This window comes from Sander lucioperca, chromosome 9 (genome assembly GCF_008315115.2).
Source record: "Sander lucioperca isolate FBNREF2018 chromosome 9, SLUC_FBN_1.2, whole genome shotgun sequence".
Lineage (NCBI taxonomy): Eukaryota > Metazoa > Chordata > Actinopteri > Perciformes > Percidae > Sander > Sander lucioperca.
The window spans coordinates 27,054,924-27,064,923 of NC_050181.1; the positions used below are offsets into that span (position 1 = coordinate 27,054,924).

Here is a 10,000-nt window from a genome sequence, read left to right on the forward strand (position 1 = left end):
TTGCTAATTCCTGTGTCTATGTACATTTACACACAGCTACACCTTTAAAAAGCCTCTTGCGTCAGATGGAAAATGCTGCGTCACAAAGCTGAAGCAAACAGACTTTTTACCCTCCTGTTGTCCTCGGGGTCTAATTTCACCCATTTTCAAAAAGTTTCTATATCAGAAATTTGGGGTTTCTTTCAACCAAATTATCAAAAAAAATAACATGGATGGTTCCATACGACGCTCTTCACAAGTAAAATAAATGATCAGTTCTACACTTTCATTGAATTTGGGTGTGTTATTCATATAAACTCATAACATTTTGGGTGTCAAACACTTAATGTTCTGCATTCTGGGGAATTTTTCTGCATCAATTTACTGTGCAAATGTCTTTATTTATGTAAAGGAACTTAATTTTCTGTTCAAAACTTTTTGCGTGGTCAAAACTTCACACGTTTTTGTAAAAATGATTTGGTCACTTATATACATGCCTAACACCATCTTGTGTTGGTTTAATATGTTTTACACTTATACTTGAAACATTCGTCAACAAACCTCATTTATGTGAAATTATAACATTTTTTTTTAAAAAAAAGCAGAAATGATGAATTATTTTGCCTGATAGCTAAGATCGGAGGATGTTGAGTAGATCACAGATGGGTTTATGTCAAAGGTTAGTCAGGAAAACCGTTTTGAAACCATTTCAAAAGAACTACAGTATACAGTTCATTGATTTTACCTGAAGAATGTTGTAGCGAACCATCCATGTTATTTTGGGGCAATTTGGTTGAAAGAAACCCATATTTCAGATATGAAAAACGATGAAAATGGCTCAAATTTGACCCGAGGACAACACAAGGGTTAAGTTAATCTTTCTGTGGAAACTTTTACACATTTCAGATTCATCTTCCAGACTCATCTGGTGTTTAAAATACTGCATTTATCTTCTGTGGACATGTCTCCACCTCGAGGTAGAAGCTGGAACTGCAGCCATAATGTTTTAAAGGACAGACAGACACACACACACACACACACACACACACACACACACACATACAAGCATACAGAGACAAACAGACAGACACACACACACACACACACATACAGAGACAGACACACACACACAAACATACAGAGACACAGACAGACACACACATACACAGATACAGAAACAAACAAAGGGTTTAAACTAGTGATGCACCGAATCCACGATTCTGCTTGGGATTCAGCTGAATATTGGGTTTTTTGACGGGGTTGGGTTTCTGCTGAACCTTAGAATTTTTTCCCACCGAACCGAACCCTACGCTTGCACTACGCTGGTCGCCGTAATGACGCCACCGTTGATTACGGGAAGGTGTTTACGTAGGTGGAGCGTTCAATGCAGTAGGCTGTGAGAAAGTGGAAATGGAACTGGTGAGCAGAAAAAGTGTAGTTTGGCAGAACTTTCAGTCAAAAGAAGGCCATTCAAGTCCAGCTACATGTTCAATCTGCAATGCTGATTAGTCTGGTGGTGGCGAGGACCCTAAACTATACACAACATCACCGCTGTTACAACATCTGGTATGAAACATCTGAAAGAATACGAGTTGTGATGAAGGAATCTACAGACAGCAGCCAGAATGCAGCAACTTCAGGTACGGCAGAGGAAGGACAGTCACTGTTTACTTCATTAATGTGTTTACTGTGTTAATGGACTGAGGATGGGAGGAGGATTCAGCAGAATCTCAACCAGTGGAACCCTTTTCTCATCGTACACTCACGTCGCTACATTAAGATCAAAATCTCAACATTTGCTTTACAAAAATATACTAAATTAAAAAAGCTTGTCACAGTTTTTAAGTCTACGGGTTTCACTAAAGCTGTCATGGCACCGAAAACTGCAGAATAAACTACATTATTTTCTTTTAAACATCACATAAAAACACACATTTTAAACTCACTTTATATCTCTATATTAGTTATTTAATCTACTTTGTTTCTTTAAGTACATTAACTAACTAACTAAATATTTGTTTAAGCACTTTGGAACTATGTTCTGTACAACTAAAGTTAAGTAGATTATTGTCTTGTACTAACGTGTATATTCAGTCCTAATGTTATTGTGTCTAATATTGTCTTCAGTCTTTTTATTTTTCTAGATTTCATTCAATCTGTTTTAACATACAGTAACTTTAAATTGTATGTGTTTCTTTCTTATTTGCAGCAACACAAACACTACAGTCTGTTATAACATATTTCATTTAGGAAACACTGTCAAATATTCTTCAAAAGCAGTGACATTAAAGGGCAACTTTGCTATTTTTTTAACTGGATTTTCCCATGTTTGTGTCTAAGTGAGTAATGCAATGTTAATAGACAATGTTCAGCAGCAGTCAGCGTCCACTAAAAGTTCTGTTTTTGCCGCTGACAGATTCAGATTATTATTCTAAGTGTCTGACAACATTATGAAAGGATCCCTACAGAGATAGACCTTTTAGTTAAAGAGTAAGATCCTTTTAGTTTAACATGAAACAGCCCCAAAATCACCATCACCAAACCCACCAGACTCCATGTAAATAAAACATCTGTCTGTCTGTCTGTCTGTCTGTCTGTCTGTCTGTCCTCTCAGTCTGTCTGTCTCTCTGTCAGTCTGTCTGTCTCTCTGTCAGTCTGTCTGTCTGTCTCTCTGTCTCTGTCAGTCTGTCTGTCTCTCTGTCTGTCAGTCTGTCTGTCCTCTTTCTCAGTCTGTCTCTCAGTCTCTCAGTCAGTCTGTCAGTCTGTCAGTCAGTCTGTCTGTCCTCTTTCTCAGTCTGTCTCTCAGTCAGTCTGTCTGTCTGTCTGTCTGTCTGTCTCTCAGTCTCTCTCTCTGTCTGTCTGTCCTCTCCGTCTCTTCTCCAGCTCCTGCTCGTATCTCTGCAGCTGAGACAGGAAGCCTGGGTTCGGATCGATCTCGTGACGAGCCGTCTTCACTTTCTGGGGAAAAGAAACAGCAACACGTTACGAGTAAATAAATCTGTGTTAATGAACGCTTTTTTATTGGTTTATTAAGGGAAGGTGCACTCTCATATGAACACGCAACAGCGTTTTCATCCGCAGTCTCTGGAAGGAAAGAAAGAATGTAAGATTAAAGTGAAAAGGTTGGGTACCGAAACCCAAACGACCGAATGACAACGCAGATTTTATGTCTGCGCAGCTGACTTCGCTAGGAGTTGATTGGCTGATAAAACAGGTGACGTCCCTTATGTTCTAAAACCAGCCTCTGGACACTTGAGTCGAGCTGAGATGGGACAGTTCAGGCCGCTGAAACTTTTCCCTGCAACGTTCTGAAATAGTTTTGTCTCGTCGCGCAGATTGATCTCATGAAGTGGCGTATGTATGACACGCCAATTCGTATGCCATTTTGGCGTGTTATCAAGACGCGTAATCGCTTTTTAGCATGTTTATCAACGCTGTTTGGCCTCCATCAACCTACATTACGTGTGAATTATCGCCGTAGCGAGTAGTATGAAAGGACGGAAGTCCGTGGATGGTTAAAACACAGGACTTTCACCCAGGAGAGCCGGGATTGCGTCCTGTGTGTGGCGTTTATCAACCGTTTTTTTTTTTTTTTTTTAAAGCCTTCCCCAATGTTCTTTTCCTAAACCCAACCGTTTATTGTTTCCCTAAGCGTGTGACGTTGGTCACTGTCGGGTTTTTTTTTTTTTGTGTTACTAAAGCCTTTCCCAATGTTCTTTTCCTAAACCCAATCTTTTGTCGTGTTCTCGCGATAGCACGGCACGTTCTCGCGATATCACGCCACGTGGCGTCTGTTTACATCCGCTGTATACAGCGTAGACATACACGTGGATAGCTCTAAAGGCGTACAGATAACGCGCCATTTGGCTTTAGGAAAGTGGCGTGTATGTTTAAGCAAAGTCATGATATCATGTTGCGTCGCAAATCTTTTTTACTTCTGAACCGTTGGAGGCGCACGGTTTGTAGTTGTGAAGTTGTTTGAAGTCAGAGAAAATAAATCCTGTTGGCCTGTCAGTTGTCTGTCTGCTGTGTTCTGTGCTGAAGGCAGTAACCCACGGTGGCAGCGAATCCTGCTACAGACGATAAAAAAAAAAAATGACAGTGGCCGAGCAAAAGTCAAACGTTTCTCATTTTTGTTATGATGTGTTCGGTCCCTCTGAGCATGAACACAGTCAGCGTGCTGCTCGAGGGCACCTTGGTAACAGACACCTTGACTGACTTTAGTTTCTGCAGACTCGGCGCTCGGCTGCAGTTTAAACATTCAGGGACACGTCTGACCTCTGAACAGCAGCTCAGTGTTATCAGCTTCACTTCAACCTCTATTCAGATTCTATTTCATTGTAGCTTTTCCTGTATTTAAACACTTTGTTTTCTGCTTTGCTGCTGAAACAATCCCCCTACTGCTGGGAAGATGTACAGTATAACTACAGGACGGCTGAAACCAGCAGCGTTTTAGCTTCGTTATCAGAAAATAACTTTTACACACTTGCTAATTTTTCTCTCTCTCTCTCTTCCGAGGTTTCTCCCTGTTAAGAGGAATTTTTTCCTCGCCGCTATAGAGAGCCAAAGTCCCGCCTTGCCTTCAAGGGACCTATCTTCAAATAAAAAAATGAACGGTGGTCAATGGCGAAAGACAAACTATTTTCTGGTCCCGATCGACTTGATCCATATGGATTACACATATGATGTTTTTTAAAATAAAAACAGATTTTACATGTCGAGAATGTCACAGTTTGTCACAAGATGGTTAAGTAAAATGCTATGGGAAAATACGTAATTAGATAGACTACAAGTCCAAGTCGCTTACTTGACGTCACCACATTTTCCCTCCGCTCACGGTTCTGTCCGCCCTTCTGTCACAGCTAACGATGCCCGTGTGTTTTGTACCGGAATGGGAGTTGCTCTTTCTTTCGCTTCCTGGCGGATGAAAAGACGAGGACTCGGTGGAAGGTAAAGCTCGAGGAGACCATATTTCTCTGGTGACGTATATTGTTTGAGACGAGAGATGCAGTTCACTAAGCGATCTCACACAAAACCTAATGTTGTTCAACGTCTTTGCGTCAAATCGTTTATCTCTTGACATGTAAAATTATCTTTAAAATGTACCCACATCATTTGTGAAATGCATGGCACAATTCGAACCGGACCAAAAAATAATTATTATTTCTCCATTGACTTCCATTCATATTTTTTCGGAAGATAGATCCCATGGACCGGAAGTAGAAGGGCATGACTTCGGCTCTCTATAGCACCAAATGCTTGCTCTTGGGGTGGGGAATTGTTTGGACTCTGTGACACAAGTGACCATGTAAAGTGACTTGAGATAAGTTCTGTTAGATTTGACTCTACGAACAAAACTGAACTGAGCCATAGCTTGCTCCCTACTGAATAAGGCTAATAAAGTAATGATTAAAAAAAACACTAATGCTTGTTTAAGGGCCCGGCCCGATCATAGCGGCGTAAAATGTCTGTGATGTTGTGTATAGTTTAGGGTCCTTGCCACCACGAGACTAATCAGCATTGCAGATTGAACATGTAGCTGGACTTGAATGGCCTTCTTTTGACTGAGAGTACTGCCAAACTACACTTTTTCTGCTCACGAGTTCAATTTTCACGTTCTCACAGCCTACTGCATTGAACACTCCACCTACGTAAACACCTTCCCGTAATCAACGGCGCCGTCATTACGGCGACCAGCGTAGGGTTCAGTTCGCTGGAAGATAATTCTAAGATTTAGCAGAAACCGAACCCTGTCAAAAAAAACTATATTCAGCCGAAGCCGAATCCTGGATTCAGGGCATCCCTAATTTTAACAGAATAAATCGGTACAAATCAGTTTTTTTTTCAGCTTCTTTACACCAAAACTCTCAAAGTACAACACACAAAGGTCAGTATTTTGGGTCGGGCCCGGTTCAGGCTCGGGCTCGGGCAGAGAATCTAAACTCTACCTTTAACGTCAGAGTTTTACCGGAGACGATGACCAACCTGCAGCGCCTCAGTGAGCGTCAGTCTGCGGTGTTTCATCAGGTAGGCGATGCAGACGGTGGCCGAGCGGCTGCGTCCATTCTTGCAGTACACGACGCTGCGTCCCCCGCGGTTGGCCTCCTTCTGGATGGCGTCAGCGGCGCGGTCGAAGTGGGCGTACAGATCCTCGTTGGGGTCGTCGTAGACGGGGATCTGCAGCTTGGAGACGGCGGCGTCGGCGGGAAACGGCTGCTGCTTGGACACGTTGATGCAGAGCGTCACGGCCTCGCGCTGCAGCAGCTCGTCGCTGCAGGCGGAGCGTGCGTTACTGATGAACAGAGCGCGGGTGACTTTGCACAGCTGCAGCATCCTGATGAACTGACCCTCGCAGGCTTCCTTACTCGCTGATGCTCACGGGGAAACTGCAGCTACGTGAGACAGAGAGAGAGTTTGTCAGACTTGTTTCGGATCTGCCAACTTTAGCAACTTTCTGGGTCAAAATTTCAACTTTTTTTTTCAACGTTTTGGTCGTCTTTTCAAAACTTTTGTTGCTTTTGTAGTTTTTTAAGATTTTTTTTTTTTTTTTTATAATTTTTTTTTTGGGCTTTTCTGTCTTTAATTGACAGGACAACTAGGTGAGAAAGAGGAGAGAGAGGGGGAAGACATGCAGGAAATCGTCACAGGTCGGAGTCCAATCCTGGACCTCTGCGTCAAGGCATAAACCTCTATGTTAATGTGCACCTGCTCTACCCACTGAGCCAACCCGGCCACCCCCCCTGGTGTTTTTGTCACTTTTTCCGATGTTTTTGTCAATTTATTTCAGCACCTTTTCATGTTTTTGTGGGGGGTTTTTCCCCCACGTTTTTGAAGCTTTTGCGGACATTTTTGTCACTTTTTTCCAAAATTCTTTCATAAAAAAATTGTTTTTGAATGCTAGAAAATTTAATAGGGCTGATCATTTATTTTACTTGTGAAGAGCGTTGTGTGGAACCATCCACGTTATTTTTCTGAAAATGTGGTTGACAGAAAACCACTTTTTTGATAAAGAAAAAAATCTGACCCGAAGACAACAGGAGGGTTAAGGCCGGGTCCAACATTAAAAACATTTTTTTTCACTTGTCCAGTGGGGCAAAAAAAAAACAACACAACCCGTAAAACAACTTCAAAACAAATGTCAAACTTTGGGAAAACAAAGTGTAAACAAACCATAACGTCATTTATGATAGTTGTTATATGTATTGTTATAAAACAGCGTAGTGTCGCCATATTTTCGGTGGAAATACTGTATCGATCTTTTATCATCTTAAACCTCCTGTTGTCCTCGGGTCAAATTTGACCCATTTTCAAAAAATTTCTGTTATGGAAAAATTATGATACATACTTCAGTCCTTCCAGAAAAATGCAGAGTTTTTTGTGTGATTGTTGCGGGCAAAAATCCTTGATTATGCGGCACGTTTTCTTAAAAAATGGAATATGGATGGATGGAATATGCGGGATATTTATGCAATTTTATGCGATGAAATTGCGGGAACTTGCAAAAACTGCGGTTTCATCGTGGCTTCATCGCGGGGTTTGCAGCTTTTCGATGATGTTCACGTCGCGTAATTACGTCACTTCATAACGTTCCCATGGCAACAGGGGAAAATGGTTGCTCTTGTGTGAAGTAAACGCAACATTTTTCCACTTTCTGCTAAGATATATGTTGATTTTTTTGCAACGAAAATGTGGGGATTATGAAATCATGCAAGCCCCCATATTTTGCGCGGAAATCTGCAATTTATTTCCGGCGTATTTGAAAAAAATGCAGCCCCCGCATAAATATGCAGACTTTGGCTGATTATGCATTGAATTATGCGATCGCATAATCACGTTTTCTGGAGTCTGGAGGGACTGATACTTTTTCTCTGATTATTATTAAAACTATTTGCATTATAACAAGACAAAACACTGCTGTTGCTGTCACCATCTGGTATCTGGGAGCCACTGACTCGTCCTTGTCTGACCACGGTGTGATGCTGAGGAAAGAACAGGCTGATAGGGGAGATGTCATCGACTCTGACAAGATAACAATTGACGACATCTACTCTGTATCATGACTTATCACATTTTCACTTAATATCATAGTCGCACACTGACCATTACGCAAGCAATAATTTATTTAGAAAAATACAACGTTTTGGTCTTAGACCATCAGGTAAATTCACAAGGTCTGAGACCGAAACGTTGTATTTTTCTAAATAACTTATTGCTTGCATAATGGTCAGTGTGCAGGACTCTTCGCTAAGCTTTTGATCATATCCTACGCACCTGCCCGACAAAAGAAGTGTGCAAAAAAGCTTTCCTACATTGCACTTAATATTATAAAAAGCTGCTGTAGAGAGCTTTTGGTTAGGTCATTGTCTGTACTACTCTGTAGTGCGGAGACGGCCTCCTTGTCGGGTTCTCAAGTAAAATGAACTTTAATATCTCTTTAATATCTATCATTTGATAATATAATGATTATAACGGTTTCTATTTCAGAAATTTGGGGTTTCTTTCAACCAAATTGTCAAAATAAATAACGTGGATGGTTCCATACAACGCTCTTCACAAGTCAAATAAATGATCAGTTCACTATTTTCATTGAATTTGGGAGTTTTATTCAGTTATATAGCATTTGAAATTATTTTTTTATAAAAGAACATTGAAAAAAATGTCAAAAAAAGCGCAGCAAAAATCAACAAAAACATCGAAAAAAGTGACAAAAACATCGAGAATAGCGACAACAGAAAAAAAAAACTTTTCATTTTTTAATTTTGACCCAGAAAAACAAAAAGTTGCACGGTCGACGGGAAGACAACACAAGGGTTAACTGCACAAGAATTTAACTTTTTGGTACTGGAATAACAAAAAAATCCACTTTTTCACTCCACTAGATTTAAAATATTTAGATTTAGAAATTGATCTTTTTAGATAAAACAGATGTTGACAAAGTTCTCCTTTGGCGACATCATTTGAAGTTGGGAAAAAAGGTGATTAATTGCAATATATCGCAGAATATCGCAACATGTTTAAAATCACAATAATATAGTTTCCTGGGGCTTCTGCTGATTCCCAGTCCTAGTCACGGTAAGGGATGGATATATCATTTTTTTTTCAATACCGGTACCTGAACCGAAAAACAAAATGAATCCATTCAGCCATAAAATGATCCACAGATTAATCGCCACTGGAAGCAATGGTTAGTTGCAGCAGCCCTTATCAGCAGTTTATCAAGTTACATAATAATACAACAACAAACATTCGTAGAGACATCTCCAGGTAACCTACAAAAGTAGGTACAACAAACATGTTGCCCAATTGTTAGTTTCTTTGTTTATTATATTTGCAATGAACGGTTAGTTACCTTTACATCATTAAAAATGGGAGTCTCAATTGTACCACATATGGATACAGTTGAGACAAAAAGCACCATATTTTTATGAGCTAATTGTGGAAAATATAAACTACTTATGGGTATTATTGACTGAGAATATCTTAGTCTACAAGCTAATGAAATGTCATGTGGACATTCACTTCTTTTCAGTATCTATTTGTGTGTGAAAAATCAAAACGCAAATAGTGCCTCAACTGTACTCAGTCTACCCTACAGAAGTCAGTGAACGCCTCACTGAAGGACAGACGGACTCACGTGCAGCCGGCCGGCTCCTTGCAGATAAACTGTCCCTGTTTTCAGAGGGAAAGGGTTTCCTGCTCGCGCCTGCAGACCGGGGACGGTTCCGGCTGATCCGGTCTGTTCAGGTCTGCTCGTGACCCCCAAACTGCTCTGATCAACACCCCGCTGCTGCTGCTATATTTACTTCAAGGTCTCTGACAGCTTCCGCTCTGGGTCCTAATGCCGATCATGTTCATGACTGGAACCAGAGGCACGTTCACTCTGAAAACGGTGAGCTCCGTTTTCCTCCGGGTCCCGGTATGAACGGTGCAAGGGGCTGTGAGGTAAGTTTTCTCTGTCACAGGCATAGGTGTAATTTACAGGTGGATGGGGGGGTGTCAACCCCAGTGGTGTAGTCTAATG

At 41.0% G+C, this 10,000-nt stretch overlaps 1 protein-coding gene across 1 annotated transcript; it reads right to left on the bottom strand.

Annotated features, from left to right (window-relative positions):
* Positions 1 to 2,702: 2,702 nt before the first annotated feature.
* On the bottom strand, positions 2,703 to 9,811 carry dusp28 (dual specificity phosphatase 28). Its single transcript, XM_031292589.2, has 3 exons — positions 9,614 to 9,811; positions 5,965 to 6,365; positions 2,703 to 2,937 (listed from the first exon to the last, which is right to left on the bottom strand). The coding sequence occupies exons 2-3, from the start codon at positions 6,310 to 6,312 to the stop codon at positions 2,818 to 2,820; spliced, it is 468 nt and encodes a 155-aa protein (XP_031148449.1). The 5' UTR covers positions 6,313 to 6,365; positions 9,614 to 9,811; the 3' UTR covers positions 2,703 to 2,817.
* Between the last annotated feature and the right edge of the window lie 189 nt (positions 9,812 to 10,000).

Coding starts and splice junctions, on each gene's coding strand:
- dusp28 (XM_031292589.2), bottom strand. CDS start 6,312: ATGCTGCAGCTGTGCAAAGTCACCCGCGCTCTGTTCATCAGTAACGCA. Junction 2,938..5,964: donor CGCTCACTGAGGCGCTGCAG/GTTGGTCATCGT, acceptor TCTTTTCCCCAG/AAAGTGAAGACGGCTCGTCA.